At 49.4% G+C, this 23,603-nt stretch overlaps 1 protein-coding gene across 7 annotated transcripts in view; it reads right to left on the bottom strand.

Annotated features, from left to right (window-relative positions):
- Nucleotides 1-23,603, bottom strand: part of MAU2 (MAU2 sister chromatid cohesion factor) — a 28,796-nt gene that overhangs the window by 4,762 nt on the left and 431 nt on the right. For 2 of the 7 annotated variants that reach the window (XR_004904704.1, XM_028520485.2), the window contains exons 2-16: nucleotides 15,228-15,245; nucleotides 14,773-14,838; nucleotides 13,978-14,073; nucleotides 12,397-12,491; nucleotides 10,031-10,058; nucleotides 9,553-9,708; nucleotides 8,322-8,468; nucleotides 8,149-8,239; nucleotides 6,958-7,061; nucleotides 6,326-6,403; nucleotides 5,964-6,029; nucleotides 3,983-4,069; nucleotides 2,603-2,652; nucleotides 2,326-2,403; nucleotides 2,060-2,171 (exon numbers count right to left, since the gene is read on the bottom strand). Coding sequence is in view for 5 of the 7 variants with exons in the window: in XM_028520485.2 (XP_028376286.1) it covers nucleotides 2,060-2,171; nucleotides 2,326-2,403; nucleotides 2,603-2,652; nucleotides 3,983-4,069; nucleotides 5,964-6,029; nucleotides 6,326-6,403; nucleotides 6,958-7,061; nucleotides 8,149-8,239; nucleotides 8,322-8,468; nucleotides 9,553-9,708; nucleotides 10,031-10,058; nucleotides 12,397-12,491; nucleotides 13,978-14,073; nucleotides 14,773-14,838; nucleotides 15,228-15,245 (1,272 nt within the window). In the remaining 2 variants the exon portion in view is untranslated. Of the gene's footprint in view, nucleotides 1-2,059; nucleotides 2,172-2,325; nucleotides 2,404-2,602; nucleotides 2,653-3,959; nucleotides 4,070-5,963; nucleotides 6,030-6,325; nucleotides 6,404-6,957; nucleotides 7,062-8,148; nucleotides 8,240-8,321; nucleotides 8,469-9,552; nucleotides 9,709-10,030; nucleotides 10,059-12,396; nucleotides 12,492-13,977; nucleotides 14,074-14,772; nucleotides 14,839-15,227; nucleotides 15,246-15,912; nucleotides 16,317-16,806; nucleotides 17,330-23,603 lie in introns of those variants that run through there. The other 5 variants (XM_036032642.1, XM_036032643.1, XR_004904705.1 and 2 more) reach the window with 5 other exon arrangements.

Here is a 23,603-nt window from a genome sequence, read left to right as displayed (position 1 = left end):
TCCAACAGACTTACAAACCCTCAAAACCAACTCCCAAGGTCTGGCTTCACCAACCATGGTGTACAGGCATGCCTCTCTAGAGACACAAAAGACCGCCAACTTCACGTTCTCCGACTGGCACCTCAAAGATGAGCTCCAGGTAGGCCTCAAAGCTTTTCAAGACGAACCAAGCCCTTCTAAAACCTCAGAACGCACAGAACAGGAAAAAACACTTCTCCAGGCCTAGGGCTGGGCCTCTGTCTGGAAGCCACCTGAGAGGGCGTCCTTCTTGGCTCTCCCATGTCAGCTTGGGGCTGTCCCACAGTCTGGTTTTGAAGACTTGTATGATCCTAAGGCGTCCTGTGTGAGGCTGCCTACAAACTCGCCATGCCCTTGGACATTCTAGCTTAGCAAGCTAGAGTAAAGCTGGCTGTGTCTGAAAATGTCTCCCCCAGACATGGAATTGCTTAAGGACAGGCCTGGGTCTGAGAGCACTTGGGGGCCGATGTCATCCCACACCAGCCCTGACCCACACAGGGAGCAGCACAGGTTCCCAAGCTTAGTCAGATGTCCCAGGCTCACTCCAAACATAAACCAGAACTGCAGCTGGAGAGCTGCCTTGCCTCCTCTGTCCTGCTTAAGGTGGCTTCTGGAGACTGCTAGACAAATGAGAGCCAGGGAGATCTGGTTCTAAGCCTGAGACTGCAGTTTGGGGCTATGACCTTGATCTCTCCATATGGAAATGGGATAATCACAGCTATCACAATGAGACACAGGCATGCAACTGGTACTCAGTGGGGCTTCATGCTGTCCAGACACACACTGAGGCCATTGTCCTCACTATACTCAGAGCTGCACTCAGAAGGAAGAACCTACAGCTCATCATTTTTCTTTGGGGGTGGTGACATTCTTAGCCATGGCCACCAGGACCTGAGCAGCAGGGCCCGTTGGTCTTGGAAAATGCTTGTCATACAAGCATTTATGGGGAGGGGAACCAGCCAGGCTCATTGAAAAAGCTCATTCTTAGAAAGCCCTGTTTGGTTAGATGAAACTTATAGGCCAAGACACCTAACCTGTACCGTCTGTCCTGTGAAAACAGCTCAAGTGAGGTTGTCTAAACTACAGAGTAGACACCACTTCAAAATTCTTGCTGCCATTAAAAAAAAACTCTAATATAGCCCTGGCTGGCATGGCTCAGTGGACTGAGTGCTGGCCTGCAAACCAAAAGGCCACTGGTTCGATTCCTAGTAAGGGTACATATGTGGGTTGCAGGCCAGGTCCCCATTTGGGGGTATGTGAGAGGCAACTAATTGATGTATCTCTTGCACATTGATGGCTCTCTCCCTCTCTTTCTCCCTCTTTCTCATTAAAAAATAAAACCCCAAACCCTCTAATATAGTGGTGTAGGGTAAGACAAGGTATAACTATAAAACATCCTGAAAACAAAACCTATGTGGGGGTAGGGGTGGACAGTGGAAAGAGCCAGAACACAGAGGACATGCAATGATTTTCAACTTTGCTTCTCAGAACTTCTATGATGAACAGTTACATTTCATAATAGGACCAATGTTTTCTTTAAAAAATTAAAGGCAGGTAAGGTCAATGGGTGAGAGCAGGCGATGATGCACACCTGATGGAGAGACTTGGAGCTGGCCAATCCCAGTAGGACAAGCTCCAGGAGCCACTTTAGGAGAGGGTGGAAACAAGGGTGACATGAGGACACCATGTGTGCTGGGCACAAACAGAACCCAAGGGATTCTGACTGAGAGGACACTTCTCCACCCCAGGTATTAACACATAGAAAGGATAACATGCCTCAGCCCTGCCAGCTTCAGGCAGCCTCACCAAGCACTGGGTCCATCTGCCCCACAGACCCACCCTCCAGGGATCCCCAGTTCCCTAATTCTGTCCCCCAAGCTATGAGCGCCTGCCCTTGCCAAACCTCATGGAACTGAGAGGGCTAAGGGGAATCCACCGAGACAAGATCATCGAGGGACACAGGATATAAAGTGCTGCTTGGTGGTGCCCCTCCAAGGACCACACTGGCTCCCTGTCCCTCGACCTGGCCCAGGGCACTCACCCTGTGGTTCCCTAACACATAGAAAATGTGGCCCAGAAGCACCAGAGAGCAGGCCGTGAGCCGGTTCAAGTCTTCTGCATTGGACATCTTCAGAGTTTCTCGCAGAAATCGCCTACATGAGAAGAATAGATGAGGCCCTGCTGGAACGCCTCACAGCCCTGACCAGAACCCATCTGGTGAGGAGACAGAGGGCCTGAGCACATACTGTCAGGAGAGAAAACCACCCAGAAGGCCAGCCCAAGCTGCCCGCCCTCTCTAGCACTCACTTGGCCTCATTATAGCGTCCCTGGAAAAAGGAGAAGAGTCCTCGCACGTAGAACGCCGCTGCTCGAAGGCAGTGAGAGCTGGGTGAAGAGCAAGGTGTCACAACTTGGTGGGGTTTTTGTAAACATAGCAGGCTTACAAAATGGGAGTGGGTAGTGGTGGTACAAGGTGTTGGGGTAACAAGGTAGTCAGGGGCCCCACAGGTGCTGGCACCACCCTAGAGAGCAGAGAATACATAAGACAGGCAGTAAAGTGGGACCTCAGTGTGGGCAGACCTACCTGACAGGGAAGCTGTGGTCTGGGTTGATCCTCTCCAATAAGCTGTATAGCTGCAAAGGAAACATCAGTTGGGATCACTCTGCCATTTCTAAACATGAGAGTTCAGCCCCAAATATGCTAGTAAATTGACCAGGGCTGCCTGAACTTTCCCATCTGATGGCGTTGAGCCCTCACCCTGAATCCCATGCTTGGGCAACCTTCTGGTAGAGGGGGCAGGATATTCCAGAGGAGGTGAGGGAGGTACTAGACACTGCATAGGCTGTTTACTTCCTCACACACCCCTCTCCATGGGAATCACAGCCTCCAGTGTGAAGGATCTGGCGCAGGGTCCTCGCAACCTCAACCTATCCTGCCCTATGCCAGGTGAGGGGGTCAGGGTGCATGGGCAACTGCCCAGTCCCAGCCTTTCTATGGTCCGAGAAGTCAGGCCTAAAGGAGCAAGATGAGTCTGCATGGGTCTGGGGCTAGAGGTGGAGTAAGGTTTATCTGGAGGTGCAGGAAGGGACTCAAGAGACTCTGACAGGGAATGACATGACTAATATTTTATGTCGTCTCAGGCTGTTTTTTGGAGATTGTGTTGGGGACAAGGTGGTTCCTGGTTCCCTTAAGGCCCCTCCAGGAGGCGGAACAGGAGTTAAGAGTAGATAGGGAAGACAGAGGGGAGCCGAGCTCCCCCATGACCCACGGAGCCCATGTGTGGCCTCCAGATGATTCTGCCCTGCTGCTTCCTAACTGCCAAGAGGCCAAGGATGGGCTCTCTATTGCCTGTAGCACAAAGCATCCGAACCAATCCAGAATCTGGGAGGTCAGCTAAACTATCTGTAGACAAGAGACAATGGTAGCCTGAACTAAAATGAAGACTATGGGGTGGAAAGGAGTGGCTGAATCTGGTACACTCTGGAATAAAAATGCCAGGGCTTGGGAGAATCTCAGGGCTGACAGGGGATCCCAGGAGTGAAGGGATCTCAGGGCTGGGGGCGGATCTCAGGGATGAGGGTACTTGTCCCTGTGCCCTTCATTCGCACGACCCATGTCTGGGGCATCAGGACAACCTGAGGCCCAGTACAGATGACTGCCCAAGCTGTTGTTCCTAAGAAGTGAGACACAGGCCTCACTGTCATTCTACAACAGATAGCTCAGGGCAAAAGAAACTGAATTGGCTCTGAGAGATTTGACAAAGCTTGGCTTGTTTTCAACAGAAATAAGTGTTACTTGGCCAAGGAACATTTATGTCCCAGATATGGCCTCCCCTAGCCATGCTGTACTCTGAGGACAGATATACTGAGACTGCTGAGGTGGCTGGTGCCCAGGACACCCCCCACCCTAGCCCCTGAATAAAAGTTGAAAGAAAGGATACCAAACACGAAGCATGTCACCTACTACCTCTTGGTGTCTATTTCCTTCCCGTATATACACACTCGCCAGGTTGGTCACGATGAAGGCCCACAGCTCCTGGTGGTTGGTGAGCTAAAATTAGACAAGGGATATTAGGGGCCACTCATGGCATGGGGGCCACCCAAACACTCTCTGGTGGCTATTTGGGGTCTCCTATTTTCTTCGTTTCATACACACTCCACATACCTGCCTCCTAAACCCAAAAACAGCACAGCTGTTAGTTCTTTTCACTAAAAAACCATCATCTGTGTTATGAGGAACTTAGGAAAACAGCCACCTTGATCCTGTACTCAGAACATACTACACTTTGGTCTATCTTCTGCTTGTTTCTCAGGACTAAGGCCTGGACAGCCACTCCCTCCACAGCACAGTGACCCTAAGGCCCTGTGAGTGCTGACAGGGCAGAGACACATGCTGGTCTAGGGGAGGCCCCAGCCAGGAAGGAGGCCAGAGATGCTACTGATGGCCAGTGGTGGATAGACCATTATCCCCAGTTCTTGGGAACTGAAAACAGTCAAGAGAGGGAGTGATCTGAGCCACCCAAGTCATCACCCAGACCCTGGTTCCCAGCAGGGTTGAGCAAGCACAGCTGTGCAAAAGGCTGAGGGTGCTAGGGAAGTGCAGACTCCACCCAAAGGAAGTCCAAAAGGTCTTTTGATGCAGCAAAACAATACTCTAGTTAGTCTTTTGTAGGACCACAGGAAAAGATCTCGTTTGGGGCGAAGGGGATTGGGTCTGAGTTCTGGCTATACCACTTTCCTCTCATTCCCTCTCAGCTAGTGAGGGATTTACTGAGACACACAATCAGAACAACAGTGGCTGCTTATGGGAAGTAAGACAAGGAGGAAGGGGCCAAGAGACCCTCACAGGCCCTAGGATAACTGCAGGCAGCGTAGGGCAGGTATGGGAAGGGGTCGTGGCAGCCTGAGCCAACTAGGGCACAGAGTGGCCATGGAAGGTCATGGAAGTGGGTGCTGTGTTTGCTCTTCACGCTCTGGTGTGCTGCCTGTACCCACGACAGCCACACAGAGCACCTTGGAGAAACAGGAACACCACCTGAGCCCAACCTTGGGAGGGAAGAGGTCTGGAGACTGATACAAAGGGCAGAGCAGAGCACCCTGTATGATAGTCAGGGTGCACATAATACCCTCAGTGACCTCACCTGAGTCACAGAACCACTCCTACACCCCAACATCTCTGCTTGGGGCCTCCCCAGGACCACCAGGAGGAAGGTGCTGCTAGCTTCCTTTTCCTGGAAACATGTCAGGGCTGAAGTGAGGATGTGCTAATTTGGTCCTGGAGAGAGGTGGGCAAAGCCGAGTTCTGCCACTGGGCTGCTGACACCTGAGCCTGTTGATTCCACAATGATGCAGTACCAGCCACATCTGAGGCCAGGACATGCCCTGGCGGTGCTTCCTAATCCAGTAGCACCAGGTGGCCCCGAAACCAGAGCAACCAGGTCATGGAGCTGGTATAGGATCAGGGCACAACCAGCTTCGTGTCCCAGCTATGCCATAGGATAGCTCTGGGGAGCTCCTAAACTCTCCTGAGTGACTGTGTCTTCAGCTATTACACAAACCAATCACCAGACTGGTCAGTTCTTGGGAGGACTGGGAATCAGGAGTGAAAGTGACTGAACAGGCTGTGGTACCAGTGGGTGCCGGTTCTGCCCTCCGGTTCAGCAGGGGGAGACCCACCCTAGGCTGACCAGGAGCCCCCTTGTTCACAGCTATCCTGTCAGGCTGCACTGACAGCACAGGCCTTGTCCCCATCTGAGAAGCACAGGACCTGCCATAGAAAGCCCTGGATAAACAGTGTATCACTGTCACAGCTGGCATCAGGCTGAATGCTGTGGAGTCGACCACTAGCCATGGATTTGTGTGGCTGTCATCCTCACTGCAGCCCATGCCTAACTACTTACTAAGAAGCACTGCCTGCCCCTTGCACCTAAGGGCTGGCACCTTACCCGCAGGGCTGTGGTGAACTGGGCTTCTGCGTTGTCCATGCAGTTGACGGAGACACAGTACAGGCCCTAAAAGAAGGAGATGCTGAAGGCTCGTGGACTTGCCACTTGCCCAGGGCTACACGGCTACACCTGGATGAGCCTGACCAGTAACTATGCGCCAGTTACACCTGAGCTTTTGCCCCGGCAAGAAGGCAGAAAGATGGCATGCTGAGTTATTCCCTCCTCCCAGGACCTAAGTCAACTTGGACTCGAGGTGCCTATCAGAATGAAGTCCACTAGGAATATTCCAGATTCTGCCTTGGGTAACAGTCACAGGGTCACTCACTGGAATGGGGCTGGAGTGGGCAGCCCTGTATACTCACCAGCAGTGTGTGCAGCTGTGCTGCATGGTTGGAGAAGAGCCGGGGTGACTGCTGGCACAGCTGGCAGACCTGGGAAATCTGCCGGGAGAACATTCCCAGTGTCACAGGACCTGTAACCTGGGACCTGTTGCCCACATCTTGCCTGCCCTAACTTGAGTACAAAGTTCTGGTGGATATACCTGTTGTGGGGCCAAAGGGCAGCCTTGACCTCCTTGAGGACAGTGATCCTTGTCTATGACCTGCTTTCTCCCTTTCCAGAGTGTTTTGGCCATCACCACCCTTACCCTGCTTAAGGCCACGTGCCTTCTCAGGAAGATGGGCAGCAGGGGTTACATGGGGCAGGAAGGGGATTGCTATCAGGGGACCTCAAACCCCAGGTTCCATATTCTTTGGACATATGAGCTTTTAGGGCAAGGTCCATTAATTTCTATATCAGATTGCCCGATCAACTGTGCCCAAGCACAGTCACCAACTGCCAAAGTTATAGTGGAATGACATGAGTGAATGTCCTGCTGATGGGCACCGGGCAAATTTATATTCTCCTATGTAGTGACTTCTGAAACCTGGAAAACCCCAACCACCTGTTCTCTGGTTCTCCCACCCCATGTGTGCATGGCCCCCAGAGGCCTCACCTCCTGTAGTGCAGTGGCCTTGTGTCCTGTGACAAGCCTGCACATAATGATGTGTTCAAGCAGGATCACTTGGAAGGAGGACAGGATGGGGCTGCAGTCAAGCACTGGAGGTGAGAAGGGAATAAGTACTCAGGGTGCAGCTGGAAAAGTGGAAGAAATGCTGACTCCTGGTCTAGCCTCTCACCACATGGACCCGTTGGCTACCAGGTCTGAGCCTACTTCCTCTGCTAGGCACCAGGCCAGGAAACAGCATGTCACTTTACTCATGCTCACTGCACCCTCAAGTGAAAGGTTCATCTCCCTGTCCAGGTGGGGAGATGGGCTCATAGCAAGTTCTGGTGACCAGAGTGTTGCAAGAGTAAGAAATTCCTGGAGGGATTTGTTTTCCACCCTCAACCACCACAACCCAGTCACATGCTCAAAAACATTCCAGACACAGTGGGTTCTAGAAATGTTGATGTTCTCCAGGAAAATGAAACCGTATGAGGGCCTCAAGCAGTAGTGGGAAGACCAGGTTCCTGGCTGACCCAAGTGGCTGTCCTCCTGTTGGAACTATACAATGCAGGCCTTTCTCAACATGGCAAGAGGGCATGAACTGTGATCCTCAAGGGCTTTGGTTCTCTGGCTGATGGCTTGTGCCCTAGCAGAGTTAACAAAAGGTACATGGACTGGGTAAGCAGCTTAACGGGGACACTGAACCAGAGCTCTGGGTTCCTGGTAGTCAAAGGTCCCTGGTCCCAAATGATAGATAAGTCAAGCATCCAGGAAGAACCCACAACCCACGGGACATCTGCTGTCAGTTAGCGAGAGCCGAATTCAGATCCCAGCCTTACACTGAGCACAATCCATGTCAAAACACTGATAATAGCAGTCACCCCATTTTAATTGAGCACTGTTGTCTCGGCAGGCCCAGGTGGGATATGGCTAACTACTGCAGCTAACTCTGTAGTGGGGTAAACAGGACAGAAATGACATAAGACCCCTAGCCAGGGATCAAAGGTCAAGCTCAGGCCTGGTCTCCTCTGCCCTGACCCCAGGTCACCCTCATTTGCCAACTAGGGTAACAAGACCCACGGGCAGGGACTCATGGGGACTGTTTGGCACTATAGTCCTTCAGGCCCAGCTCGAGGCAATCACTGGGCCACCCACCAAGGGGTTTAGTGACCATGCGACCCACCCAGCCCAACTTACTCTTGAGCTTCTCCAGCTGCATGAGTGCCTTGTCTGTGTACTTCTGCGCCTTCTCTAGGTAGCCAGCCTGCATGGAGTGCATCACAGTCACCTGGCAATAAGACCAGAAGGTGGTGGTCACTAGGGCCCTTTCCTCACCCACCTGGTTCCCGGCTTCAGCCCTGGGGACTCACCAGGTAGACAAGCACACACATGTGTTCCTTGGGCAGCCAGTGGAAGAGGTCAGCAGGGTTGCTGGGCAAGATCTCATCATCATGCAATGTGGAGATGGTCTGAATACACTGCTGTAGCTGCTTCAGGCATGGTTTCACGCTCTTCACCTGCAGTGGGAAGGTGGCACCACAAACCTGAGCACCTGTCTGCTCTCAAAAGGCTCTAGCTCACCAGCCCCTTCTTCCCAGTAGCTCCCACCATGCCCACCACCTGCAGAAAGCCTACCCCTAAATGGGTCGGGGGCAGGGTCATGAGGATCATCTGTGGGACTGAGGCTCAGCTACCACCCAGTGCTGGGCCCAACACCAAGGACAAGGAAAGGCCTTTCCAAGAACCTGCATGACCTACGTTTCCACCTTCCAGCAGTGACCCTGAGACGGCAAGACAGGGCTGGGGAAGCCAGCAGTCATCCTTAGGGGGCAGGAAGTGGCCTCCTGGGCCCAGGAGCCCTACAGGTGCCATGCCTTGTACAAATTGGCCTCTACACACTACAAAACCCTGTTCTAAGGTCCCATAGGACATGTCCAGAGCACCCCAAGAGTCTACTGTGTTCCTATGCACTGAGCACAGCAATTGGCCCAAAAAGCAAATGTGGGCACAGGTTGGGGGAACTGAAGTAGTCCCTTACCAACAGGCTTGCCCAGTACTTTCTGGGGCTCCACCTGTGACCTCCTGTCAGCTGAGGCTAGGCCTATGGGCAGTCACTGGGACAGGGTGGGGTGAAGTGGATGGATAGCACCTCCCAAAGGCTGAGACATTCTCCCACAGAGAGTACAGCGTCTCCTCAACTATATGGGGATTATGGAGTTGAGTCTTGGTCAGAGCTGATGTCGTCAGTCCCTACTTGAACCCCACAATGCTCTTATCAGATGAGGGTGGTGGAGAGACACTGCTTGAGTACCTGCTGTGTGTCAGACACCTTGTCAGAATCCTCATGGTTTATTATCCTGGAAATGTGTGAGGCCATGACTACGCCCACCATGAGGACAGGCCACTCTCAGGGCACCTTCTACCCTCAGGGGCACAGCACTCATGCCAGAGCATGACAGGGTAATTGGAAAAGCTAAGCCCTGAGTGAGATGCACTGCATGGTGAGGGACTGGAGGCAAAAACAGAATGGGTATCTCAGTCCCAGGCCCTCCCACTGCCTGCCTGGCTCCCCCCAGCCCTACTGTGGGAGGCACTGCATACCTGACCTGCATCCAGGTAATGTGTCACCTGGAGCACCAGGAAGAAGACACGTAAAGACTCCTTCTGGATGGGGTTCCCCTGCCAGTTCTCGACAATCTGTCCACAGAGGGTCAGCAGTGGGTGGACTTCCTGCAACTTGCGCTCCATCAGCAGCAGCTGGGGACGGGGAGGCACAGGCATTGAGAGCCCATACCAGTGCTCAGGGCCACCATCTGTTTGCCCACCCACTGGGGACTGGTGGAACCATGCAGGGAGGGTGAAAAGCCAGGCTGGAACCCAAGTCCAAGCTGTTCCTTCCTCAGCACAAATCACACAATCTGGATGAGTTTCACCTCTGAATCCAGCTGGAACACAGGGGCCTCACTCTTGTGGCTGCCTGCAGTGCTTAGGATTCTGGGTGCCCAAAGGGCTGCACCACAGTGAAGAGGAACCCTGCCTCATGTCCACACCAGTACCATTCTGCTCAGCCTCCACTTACCATCCCTTTGCTGAGCAGGAACAGCGCCCTGGAAAACAGAGAGGGGGAGTCAGTCTGCGAGGCTCAGGTGCCTCCTGGGATGATTGCCACCTCAACATTCACAGGGACCAATAAGCAACCCCGGGAGGTGGTTAAGCAGATGACAGTGGCCCCCAGCTGCCCCCAATGAGGCTGGTTTTATTTACAAGACTGCTCTACTTTGTTCTATTTGATCTTTATGTTTTTGGCCTAACTGAGACATTCACGTGGCTCAAAAGCCCAAAAGGCATGGACAGATGCTCAGAAAGTAGGGAAGGGCACAGTACAGAACAGCATGCTTGCCATAATCTCACTCTTGCTGATACAACATTGGTGGACAGCAGGGGGTGTGGAGAGTGGGATGGTCTGGGTGTCTGAACCCAAATCCATACTTCTCTGTGACCCCTATGTACCTCTTCTTCCTCACCTGTGACTGGCCAAGCACCCTCGGGTTCTCCTGAGTGTTAAAGGGATGAACTCGGGGAGCCCTGGACACATTAGCAGCCTCACTACCCACTGTCTCCATCTGCAACAGTCAGCAAGGTTAAATTTCTATTGTCTCTCTTAAACCTTTCGGTACTTTCCAAATGTGTGTGCACTGCTGTTATCACCAACAAAAATAATAAAATAGGCATGTTAAAAAATTTAGCAAACAGCCAAAACAATGGGGGAGGAAGCCAGGGAAGTGGTCACTGCCTTTGGGAATAGCTGTGGTCAGGCAGAGTTTACTCAACATCTTAGTCCCTGTCCCACCAGCCTTGGCAGATTCCCTGTGTCCTGCAGCCAACATCCCATCAAGTGGGCGCTGTTCTCTTTATTTTATAGGTGAGGAGAGTAAGGTGGGGAGGTCACAGTTAGTCACACAGCCTTTGAGATATCTCTGATCCAGGCCTCCAAAGTCTTGCCTATTGTTACCTCAGGGTGTGAACACTCTAGGTCTACTTGCTTATTATTCAACCGTTGAAACCTAAGGCTTGGAACTTCCCTTGCTCAGAGGTCCTACATCAATGGTTGGAAGTTCTGGGCTCTGAGCCCTGGTGGAGCCCATCTAAGCTGTCCACCCACAGTGGCAATGGAAACCTGTCTGGGGACACTCATGCATGAACATGCAGTGTGTGGCTGTCCCTGTGCCCGGCAAAGTGTGTCAACACAAAATCAGTGATGGCTGCAACATAAGAGGGCCCGGGAGGGCCAGGAATGTGAGGCCAGATTGTGTCACAGCTGCCACCATCTCAAGGCAGGGTTGCTGAGGGGTAAGGACAACCTATGGAAAACTGTGTTTCCACATGGGCACTTACAAGTCTACAGCTCAGAGAACAGAGTTGGGTACTATTTTGTCTCAACAACTCCATATGACAAGTTCAGCTCCATGAAATATAACTTTCCAGAACCCCAATGCACACAACAGAACATGAGCACTGCTACCCGAAGTCTGTCTAGTGCAGAGGATTCTTCTCTTCAGGGGAAAAAGAGAGACTAGAGGACTTTACAGAGGGTGCACAGTGAAGCTCCTGTAGCCTCTGACCCCTGACCCCCAACCTCAGGGTAGAAGTCTCCAGATGGCCTAAGCAGTTTCATGTATAACATGAACCTATGTCCCGTTTTATACAAACATCTGCTTATTCCACTTACTGTGTCTGTTGTGTATCTAAAAGCTCCTGCGTATCCTGAGAGGGACACTGGAGTTAACCTTAAGTGCTGCCAAGCACACAGGGCACACCCTCTGAGGGCACTGCTCTCACATCTATACCACAAAGGGGATTAGCCCAGCAAATTTACGAGCCCTTTTTATTTCAAGATACATAGGTATGGCCCTGGCTGAGTGGCTAAGTTGGTTAGAATGTCATCCTGTCCACCAAAAGGTTGCAGATTTGATTCTCGGTCTGGGCCCATAGCTAGGTGTGGATTCAAGTCCTGGTTGGGGTGCATAAGGGAGGCAACGGATCAATGTCTCTCTCTCTCACATTTCTCTCTCTCTCTCTCTCTCCCCTTCTCTCTCTCCCCATCCCCCTTTTCCCCCCTCTCTAAAAATCAATGGAACATATCCTTGGGTGAGGATTAAGAAAAAGAAAGAAAGAAAAAGAAAAAAGATACTAGGTATGTGTAAATGCCATCTGTGCTGAGAATGCCAGCTGTCCCTCATTCTCAGTCAACTCTCCAACTTCACAAGTTGATAGGATGAATTGATGAGGTAAAAGGCATACTGGTGGTGCCTTTAATCTGCACATCTCTTATTATGTGTGTAGGGGACCATTGTTTCATGCTGAAATGTCAACTGGATTTGTTGCCCAGGATCAAACAGCTGAGCCCTTTCCAAGAAGGGAGGAACGTGGGGAAAGGGTGCCTACCGTGTGTACTCAGATCCCACCACCCGTGCATACTCGGCTCCCACGCCTAGGAGGTCACAGGCTGACACCAGGTCCTTCTCAAGCGTGTGCAGTTGCTAAAAAGGACAAAGAACAATAATCCTTGCTTCCAAATCTCTTGCTTTACAGTACTTAGAACCTAACCTTCATGCTTTGTTGGAGAGTTCAAGTGATCCTGCCCACCTGTCAACAAAATTGTCTCAGTGTCGGTTTTGACCTATATCGACCAAATCATGTCATCAGTGTTGGCTGCTCTGGGTACAGAACTCTGTTCTGCCCGCGGTGCACGTTATCTAAATTTAATGGTGCATAAAGCCAGCAGTTAATGCTCACAGGCATAGACTCCCAGGACTAAACGAGTATGTCTCTGTGCTTTGCAGGTCACTTTCAAGGGCTGATCACTAGAAAGGAGCCAGAGGCAGCCCAAGTGAGGAGAAACTCCTTCAGGGACAAGTGTCTGCAGGAGTTTCCAACCCAGAAGCCTTAGCAGACTAAAAGTAAGGGACACTGTGGGACCTCAGTTGAGCTTGGGCTCCCAGGTATATGCAGCACCCTCCAACTCTGTGACCTGAGACAGATGCCTCATTGCCTGGCCCACTCTCTATCTGCCAATGGGCAAAGCACACATGGGAGGATTAAAGGAGACAATGCTATGTGGGACAGTAGTAGGCCAGGGGGAAGAGCTTGGGAACACTGGCTGGGTGAGCTCTTCCCAGCAGGGACCTTGAGTCATATCCTTTTGGGATGAGGGGTTCCCGTGGCGGGTGGGGTGGGGGGGTAATTCCAATCAAGGGCCCACACCTTGCACACATAGGCAGGTGATAGGACCATGTCATGGAAGGTAGGCAAGAGGCAGTATAGAGGGCAGGCTGCTGGGTCAGAAAGAGGAGAGGGTGGAGGCTGGCAGTGAGAGGAGAAATGTGGGCAGTGCCCAGGACAGAAGAAACACCTCTCAGAGTGGAGCCAACTCACCCCAGAGCCTTCAGGCCCAGTCACTACGGCCAGGAAGGCCAGTCCAGAGGTCCCCATCTACCTGAGCATCCCAGAGCACTGTGACCAGGGCACCACTATGTGTCAAGAGCTGAAAGGTTATTGAGGGGGACCACATAGAGCCCAGATGAGGCTGTGTCCCAGAAGCTCTGCAAGGGCTTCACTCAGGCAGGCACTCACTGCCCACGGGGCAGCCTCTTAGAATCTCAGCACAGCTCTTAAGAAACATTGGTGGCAAGACATGTTTCTCAAATTTCAATGAACACAGGCCATAGGGAGAACCAAGAGGGAGGGGAATGCAATAATAAGGCCAAGTCAGTCATTGGGGAGAAGGGCACTCCCACCAATCACCCCTGCACAAAAGACCTGTGCTGGAGCTACTGCTGAGGATGGAAGCTGGAGGGGACTTGTGAGCAAGCTAAGTAATCATCCCTGTGTCCCCATTCTCTCGGTGCAGCAGCCTGAGGAGGGCCTGTGTGTCTGCTGTCTGCCTTTATTGCAGTTAGGTGGGTGTGCCCCAAGGTCACAACCCCATTCAGCAGCCATGTGCCTTGGCCAGGTCCAAGTACTCACAGCAAGCTGGAAGAGGAGGCGGCAGTGCCAGTAAGGCGTCTGCTGTGAGATCTGGATCGCTTTCCGCAACAGTGGCTTTGCTGCATCGACAGAATTCTGAAAGGCAACAGTCACAGTTAGGGAGGAAAAGAAACAAGCTGGCAAGCTGGATTCCTTATGCAGCAGCTGGGGTGCCAGAAGGCCACTCCTGTTCATGCTTACCAAAAGATTTATGGGTTACTGATTTACTTTATTAAAAGAAGAAAAGATATTTTATTGTACTCACTGGCTGGGAGATTTTTGCATTGCTCTTAAAATAACTCATGCATCTAAACTGAAAGTAGCTTTAGTACAAAATCCTAAACAGTTAAATTAGATGACAATTGCCATCTTTCTCATTCTACAAGAGAGACGGGCCAGGGTTATGAAACACGCAGTCCCTGTAGCCCAGGGAGCCTCACAGGCTGCTGCTCAGAGGGGAAAGGTGATTCTCAGCTACACCTGAGATCAGGAACCAGATTAAGAAGATAAACTATATGGATAAACTACATTAGTCTAGGAACTAATCATCTTTAGCCTAAGAACAAGGCTGTTTTTCAAGTCTCTAGAAAGTCTTAGAAAAATATTCTATTGGTTCTCATGAGAAGTGATCACTCAGAGCCACCCAAAGCCAGGGTATGAAAGGTAGGAAAGTAATGGGAAGCATTAAAACCCATTCTTCAGGAGGAAGTCAGTCCACTACTGAGAACACCAATTTGCCCTTGTGCTTTCACTACAGGGGGAGGGACTCTGCTTTCAGAAACCATAGGTTCTTACCTCTTGACAGTATAATTCAGACAAAAGACTTGCTGCTTCAAATTTAACATCTTCAAACTGTGGGATCTAGTGACATCTGGTTAAGGAAGTACAGATGTTGCTAAAAAGGTCAGTTTAAAAGGACGCAAGCACGGAGTTCTTACACTGTAGCAGTCTGCCAGTCAGGTGTATCCCCCTGCTCTGAAATCCTAAGTTCACGTATTCCTCCAGCAATCCCTGAACTTGCTGCTGGCCAGATGTGGAGCTGGATGCCAGAACTTGAAGAGGAGCATGGTACCCATGGAGAGGCCACTGGTCTGAAGGGGCAGTTACAGCTGAGCAGGGATTCTTCAGGTGATCTGTGGGGCAAGACCTAAACCTGCAGGGTGCATCATAGCAGGAATTCAAGTTTATAACACATTCTTTTTATTTAAACAGAGCATTTCTTAAAGGGAACAGCACCAAGAAAAGGATACTTGCTGTGATATCAACCACTGAAAAAGAAAGAAAACAGTATTAATTCTCAGCTAAATGCTCCCTAGCTCTGCTTTGGGGTTTATAGATTGTCCTATCACAAAGACCACAGGTGTTCAGGTAAGTGGGAAGGTGACCTATTGGTTCATTTCCCTGCTAATCTAACAACCACAGCATGCCTGGGAGAGATAGAAGAAGCATATGCTCCCTTACTAACAGGATCTACCTATCCCACCAGGCTCCTGTGTTCAGCTCAGAGCCTCCCTTCCCCACCCCCACTAGGGCCACAATACTTTAGAAGGGGAAAAAGTTCAGAGGGACCCTCATACGCTACTCACTATAGTACCCTGACAGCAAATAATGACATATGAGTAATCAATTACAACTGGACAATGGATCTGGGGGTGTCAGTCCTTCCTTGAGAAGTGGTGTTTCAAAGATGCTTGGAAATGACCAAAGTTAGCCTCAGAGGGGAGGGAGGAAAGCTCCAGGAAGGACTTGTGTGGGCAGCACCAGGCCAAGAGAACGCAGAGATAATTCTGCAATCTGAGCTTGTGGTGCCTCTGCAGGCACACATACAGGACGTGGTTCAGACAATGTAATGCTCCCATTTCGGGACTGCTGTGCCCTTGAGTTCCACATTCCTACAGGAGATGATGAGGTGCCAGGAGAGTCCACCACATTGACCATAGTCTGTCAGACCATCCAGGACTCAAGCATTCACCCAACATTTGTTCCACAAATGTTCTCAGAGTTCTTGTGGGTATTGGAAGGCAGATTTGGAGCCGAACAGAAGACCCTGATTTGCCATGCTCTGTGGGAGAACAGCACAAGGTGTGTGTGTGGGGGTGCACATCTGGGGCTGGGTGTGTGTTCCCAGCCAAAGAGGGAGTGGGAGGTGCTCTTCACAGAGAAGAGCCTATAAAAAGGCAGAAATCCAGGAAAATAAGGCTGGAAGGTATATGTGCCATTCACTGGCAGCAGGGATTATGGGTCAGAATGCCCTGATGACACTCATAGAGCCTGGCCCAACAAAGGCATAAAACAAAAGTACTGACTTGGCTGGTGTGGCTCAGTGGACTGAGTGCCAGCCTGCAAACCAAAGGGTCACTAGTTTGATTCCCAATGAGGGTGCATGCCAGGGTTGTGGACCAGGCCCCAAGTTGGGGACGCATAAGAGGCAACCACACAATGTTTCTCTCTATTTCTCTTTCCCTTCCCCTCTCTCTAAAAGTAAATAAATAAAATCTTTGTAAAAATCAAAAAGCACCTAATGAGATCTGAGTTTTAAAAGTACCCTAGCTTTCAAGTATTTAAGATGTTGAAGCAAGGATGTGGTGGGTCCTCTGGTGAGAAATTCTGGATTCCCTGGGTCTTCCAGTAGCAGCCATGATCAACTGTGCTAACAACATAGGAGCCAAAAATTTGTATATCATCTCTGTGAAGGGGATAAAAGAACAACTGAATAGACTTCCTGCTGCTGGTGTGGGTGACATGGCGATAGCCACAGTCAAAAACGTTAAACTAGAGCTCAGAAAGAAGGTATATCCAGCGGTGGTAACTGAACAACAAAGGTCATACCAGGGAGAAGATGGTGTGTTTCTTTATTTCGAAGATAATGCAGGGGTGATAGCAAACAACAATAAGTGATATGAAAGCTTTTGCCATGTAGCAAAGGAGTGTGCAGATTTTTTGGCCCAGGATTACATTCAATGCTGGCAGCAGTATTTGTAAAAACAAAACAAAACAAAATTAAAAGCTATTCCCACACTCTCAACAAAGAATATCCTAGATGCACCAAAGAGAATGCAGAGGGAGGAAGAAGCAGAGCCAGAGGCTGAAGGCCTAAGGGGCTGCTGGCTGGGAAGGTGAACAGAAGGAGGGTCCAGTGAAGCTTAGTTGCAGCTTCAAAACTGGAAATGCCTTTGGGGCAAGAGTGAGTGGTAGAGGAGAAAGTCCAAAAAGGGACTGGGAGACTTGGAACTGCATCCCAAACCAGCTGCCGGAAAGACACAGGTGGGCCAGGAGGGGGAGCTGTGGGAGAAGAACAGAGAGAGCGCACACCCAGTGCTACTGAGTTCCTGCCTCTTTCCCTCACATGCACATAAGCACAAGTGTGGGTGCCCACACACAGTGCACACATGTGCAGATGTGTGTCTGCAAAGTCTAAGCAAAAGGCACTCTGCAGCTAACATGAGTATCCCCTCCCAAAACTCCACTGCAGCAGGATCAGAAGGGGCTCAAGTTCCCCAAAAGGCAGGGCCAGTGCCTGCTACCAGGAGTGCAGCCTCAGAAGCGAGGTTCCTCACCTGGAGGCTGTCTACAGTGGGAACAGGCCCAGCTCCAGCCACATGTATATGATATCATAAAAGTGGTAAACACAGAAGTTTGGCCTTGCTTTCTACAGAAGTGATTCCTCCCCACGGGGAAGAGCAGTCCAGCAAGAAAAGCTCCTGAAGGCCACCAAACGGGAGAAGGAATGGGGATACTGTGGAGGAGACCATGTAACTGAAGAGCTGGGCTAGCGACATACTGAGATCTGGCCCAACCCCAAGATTCAGTGGTCCCACAACTCAATCTCAACATGTAAGAACTACCTTAGGCAAGGCCTACATGCGGAAGGGGAGGCCTCCAGCAAGAGTACAGGGTGTTTAAAGAGAATGCAAAGGACATACATGAAGACAGGACTGGAGGTGTGGATCCACACAGAGGAGCTGGATCCTAGTAGTGCTTAGTATCTGTTCCCAGAGTCACAACCTTCCATTCTCTTATACATATGCTGTGCCCCTGCTAAAAATACCCCCACATGTGGGATGTTAGATCAAGCCTGATGATGTCCATCCTCATGGTGCTGCATTCCCACTTCATGGAATGGTCCAACGCACAGGATGTGCTTAGGAAACATTTGGCACATGAACAACAACTTCATTTAATATCACCAGGAAATGAGAGCTTTCTTATGTGCAAATGGTACAGAACTGAAGCTTATGACTTTCAAACACAAATACCTAACTCCTAAATGACATCGGGCAGCTCCCTACAAGCATCACTATTTTGTGTCCAGGAATCAGCATCAGTGACACCTTGAGCCACTCCCAACAATGACCCAGTTCCAAAGCTAGGGCTACAGAATTGGCTCAGTGTCAGGGCAAGCCAGTCACTTCCTCAGACTGTCAGATACCAATCAAATGACTTCCCTTTTATATCTTTTTAACACTTGTAACATAAAGGCACAAACTGGAAATATACAAACATCAGAAATATATGCATCTTACAAATAAAGTACCAAGGCTGCTACCTTACCTAAAGCTGCTGCTAACTCATCTGTGTGTTTTACTTTGTAACGTTAAAAAAATTTTAAAAAGTTGTTATGTCCCCTTCCTCCTGATGGAAAAGCAGCTAAAGTGAGAGGCCCTGAGCTTGGGGAGGCCTGCAAGCATAGATAGGGCAGAATGTAAACAACCCTACCAGAAGTCTTTGGGGTTACCTTGGGGTTCTCAGGGAAAACAAGGGTCAGTGTACTGTAAGGCCAGCAAGTACCCTGAGGGGTGGAATGGCCCAGATCAGCACATCTCTCGAGCTTGGAGGATTCAATCCAGGACTGAGACCATTTCAAGGCTTCTTTGTACCTCAAAACCAAGGTACCTTTTTTTTTTTTTAAAGATCAGGTTTTAAATAACCAAAATGTGTAGAAATAGTTATTGACTACAACTGCTTTGGGATGAAGCACAGCACTTAGGAGCCTGTCTTGCCTAGTTCTGTTGTGTGACAATGTTTATAAGCATCCCCCTATCAGTGGCAAGTTGGAAGTGGTCTCCACCTTGTGGGTTTGTTGAGGATCCAATGAGACTGTGTGCAAGAAGCATGAATGTATGGCCCGGCATGTAGAAAGGACCAACAATACTACAGTAATTCCCAGGCAGAAACCAGAAGAATCTGGTGTTGGAAGGGAGGCAGAGGGTGGGCGTGTTGCTGAAACTGTGAAATTATGGTTCCTAAACAAATTTCAAATCCTGAGATCAGAAGAGATTCAGAGAGCGACGAGTAAAGAAAATGGAAATGAAAACAGGAGGAAGCACAGAACACTCTTCCATGAAAATGCATTAACACCAAGCTCTGTAAATGGAGCTTCCGCACACAAGGTTCTGCTCCTGGTCAATGGGGCACAAAATTTAGCAGGACACAGCCATGATCCTGAAGTATGACAGATCTGTTCCAGCTGTGCCTAATGATGAAAAACTCATCACTGAGCCCTCTCAGGTCTTTAAAAGAGAAAGGCCTGCATTTAATTACTTGCTGGGAGGGTAAACCAGAGACTGAGAGGCTAAACCTGGAAACAGAATTAACAACTGTCTAGACAGCACAGTTTGGACCTGCTTTCTAAGTTAAATGAGCAAAACCACCACTAAAAAGAAGCTCTGTTCCAAAAGCAAAGAGAAAGTAAATGCAATCTTAACATGGATACTGCAGTCAGAGAGACCACTATACATTAGAATGACTGCCTAGATTATGGCAAATAACGAACAATTATTCCAGAAAAGTGGCATTTATTTCTCTGTGGCTCTTAAATCAGAAAAAGTCTAAGATGATGATGTACTTTTTAGGCCAAGGGATAAAGAGAAATATGACAAAAAGTTCAGGGGGAGCCCTGGCTGGTGTAGCTCAGTGGATTGAGCGCGGTCTGGGAACCAAACTGTCCCAGGTTCAATTCCCAGCCAGGGTACATTCCTGGGTTGCATGCCATAACCCCCAGCAATTGCACATTGATGTGTGTCTGTCTGTCTGTCTGTCTCTCTCCCTCCTTCCCTCCCTAAAAATAAATAAATAAAATCTTTAAAAAAAAAGTTCAGGGGGAATGCGAGAATTACTGAAACAGAAATGTCTGTTTGAAAGGCAATGTGAAAATAAGAAAGGCTGAAAGTTCACAGAGCAATAGATATATAGCAAGAGGAAAAATAATAGGGTGAAAAGTAAATGTAAAGGAACACAATCTGACAGAAACAGCCTCACAAATTCTCTAGCCAAGAGATTTCTGAGTAAAGGGACACCCTTTATAATTACGAACTATTTACTGAAGGAATCAGAGCAGCCAAGAATTCTGACAACACAACCACATTGCTGACAAAACCATAGTCAAAAAAGGAGGGCTCTCAGGTAAAGGGTCCTATCGTACACCATAATAGTTACAGGATCTATTGAGCAGACTCAGGGAATGAAGCAGCCAGCAGGGGCTCCAAGGGTCTGCCACGAAGGTGTCATTGAGACCAACAGCTTCAACATCAATAAAACTGCTGAGGAAAGGGAGAAACACCTTCCATACCTCTGATGGGAACACTTGACAGATGATTCTTTCAAAGCTGGTAGAATTAATGAGGCGGATGCATAAGTTTATTATATATTCCTTCTATAAAGCTTACAAATACAGTTAAGGAAGCAGTTCTGACATTAAGCAGGTAGAAAAGTAAGTAATCTAACTTTATATTTAAAAAGTATGATTCCCAAGGAGGTTAAGGTCTCTCAGAGAGCAAGCAAAAGACAATGAAAATAACAGAGACTGAATGTAGTACTGACTTTAGAGGCCAATTAAAGTTTTATCTATAGCACTTTTAAGTTACAGAAGTTAGTTCAGGAAAGAACAGCAGGGAGAATAATCAGGGAGAAAATTGTTGCAAAATAGTTGAGTTATTTACATCTTTAAAAACTTTTGTTTGTTTGTTTGGTTTTTTGTTTTTGTTACTCTGGGTTGACTCCCTGAAAAGAAATAGGAACTTCCTTGATCATTGCTCTTCAGGACTAGAAACCAGCAAACCACTTCTAAAAAGAGAGTATGTTATGATTCTCTATCACGTGAGTCTCGGAAAGGAAAGAATAAAAGTTGGTAGCTTCCTGATTTGGGACAAATGCATAGCTGGTAACAAATGAAGATTAAAGAAAGCATGCTTGAGACCCAGACCCTGGTTGGTATAGCTCAGTGGATTGAGCGAGGGCCTGCAAACCAAAGAGTCGCTGGTTTGATTCCCAGTCAGGGCACATGCCTGGGTTACCCGCCAGGTCCCCAGTTTGGGGCATACAAGAGGCAACCACACATCAATGTTTCTCTCCTCCCCTTCTCCTCTCTCTAAAATAAATAAAGTATTTTTTAAAAAACAAAGAGAGCGCCCTGGCTGGCGTAGCTCAGTGGATTGAACGCAGGCTGCGAACCAAAGCATTGAAGGTTTGATTCCCAGTCAGGGTACATGCCTGGGTTGCAGGCCATGGCCCCCAGCAACCGCACATTGATGTTTCTCTCTCTCTCTTTCTCCTTCCCTTCCCTCTCTAAAAATAAATAAAATCTTAAAAAAACAACAAAGAGAGCATCCTTGAATTGCAACACAAAAGCAGATCACAAACAACTGCAGAAGGAAAACAGCATGAATGACTGCACTTCAGTTGAAATGTGAACACATTCGCAGCTGGGGATGCAAATGACAGAAAGAAAAGGATCTCTGGTTATGAATAATATCTGTGTGAGCTATGGAGAGGACCTTGTGAATCTGTGGAAGACTCCACAAGATTCAGAATTCTGTAAAATTGAAAAGCATGGGTTCAAAAGCCAAGTGGCTACAAAGAAGCAATCTGAGGCATGCATGACTGCTTCCCTTCAACAGTACTGGGTGACAAACATGCAACCATACACACAGTGACTGTGAGCCACTGCCAGAAACAATAGCTTCCGAGACAAGGGAAGGGAGATGGCAAGATTTGTTGTTTATCAAGGGAAGGAAGAACTTCAGAACTGGGCCATTGGGCCCCAGGCCCTAGGAGTCACAGCCCCTATCTACCTCATGCCTAAGGAAGCCTGGTGCTTCATTTGATCTCAGCCTTATCACTGCCCAGGAGAGACCCTGACACAAACTAGTAATGGGCCAGTGACAGCCTGGGCACTCCTTGGGAATCACCTGACAACCCAAGGGATGCTTCAGGCTCATTTCCTCCACCACATTTAAGGCTTTGCTCAAATAGATAGCTCCCCATCAACTCCATCCATTTTCCCTGGTCCATGTTTTTTCATGGTTTTTCTATCACTACCTAACCTCTTAACTACATATCCATTATTTGTCTCTCTCACTAAAACATAAGTTTATGTGGATAAGGACTGTTTTAGTTACTGCTGATCCCCAGCACCCAGAAGAGGGCTTGGCACTTGGTGTGAGCTGAATAAATTTGTGCCAAAAGGCTGAGAAAAGTGCAACTGCACAAAAACAGTAACAACTTATTGGCTTGGCACGGAACGTGGAATCTTAAGCCTGCATTTCAGCCCAGTTTTGTTAGTAACTTGCTGTGTGGCTTTAGCCAAATCACTTTACCTCTCTGGGTCCTTACAGTTTCACTGCTGAAACAAGAAAGTTAATAAAGCAAAAAGTAAAGTCCCCTTCCAATTCTTTACAGTATGCAAAACAAAGATCTGCTGTCTTCCCAAAGGCAACTTGTTACCAACCACCTGTGGGTTCTGGTTAAAAAATCTAAGTCGATTCCAGAAGTCACTCCTTTAATCAGAATAAAAGAGTAAATGGCAAATGAAGGCACAGTCTGACAGGAGTTCAGTGTCGCCGTGAGAAGAAAAACTCCACAGCCAGATTCTTTGAAGTACCAAGATCTCACGAGTAAAAATGGCGGGGGGACAGGCGGTGGGGGGCGCGGGTGTCCCTAGGCCTGCCCTCTGAAGGGGATGGACTAGTGGGGTGGTGGGAGAAAAAGAAGCCACCCACCTGGTGAACACAGAGAAAGCAAGTGCTGGGAGGTCCCTTCCCGCAACCTCCACCACTGAGCAACTGGTCCTGGAATCCAGACACCTCCCCCCGCGCCCCCCACACACTGTCCCACCTCCTTATAGGACTTCGGACGACTAACTCTAGGCTCTGGGCCTTTGCCTCCCACCTGACTCCTCGCATCACTGATGGGAGCACAATACCCTCCAGACACTTATCAGACTTCCGGGTCTAGGGAGAGAATGCTTTCCTAGGTTTTCTGAGAGACCAAACTTCAGATTCCCAAGGGATGCCTGGACTGTCACCTCGCCCTCCATTATCTCGAGTCACTTCAGGAGGGAGCGTTCAGGCCGATGCTTCCGGGGCTGAGCCCTGAGAAACTGGAAGCTGCAGGACCCACTGGCAAACTGGGGATGTCTCCATATGTGCCAACAGGTCATCTCTTGAAAACCTGAAGAATCTGGGAATCCTATTTCTCCTCAGAAGAGCGGGGTCCTGGATCCCGCCTGTCACCAGAGATGTTAAATAACGTACAGGGCGAGGCCCTAGGGGTCACCTAGATGCTGGCGGCTTCGGGATCCTGCCGCTCATGCGGAAGTCGCACCTCAGGTCCCCAGGAAAACGGCCTAG

The sequence above is a fragment of the Phyllostomus discolor genome, chromosome 8 (assembly GCF_004126475.2).
Source record: "Phyllostomus discolor isolate MPI-MPIP mPhyDis1 chromosome 8, mPhyDis1.pri.v3, whole genome shotgun sequence".
NCBI classification, from domain to species: Eukaryota; Metazoa; Chordata; class Mammalia; order Chiroptera; family Phyllostomidae; genus Phyllostomus; species Phyllostomus discolor.
Note: the sequence above shows the minus strand (reverse complement) of the source record. Positions and strands in the feature narration are given on the sequence as shown.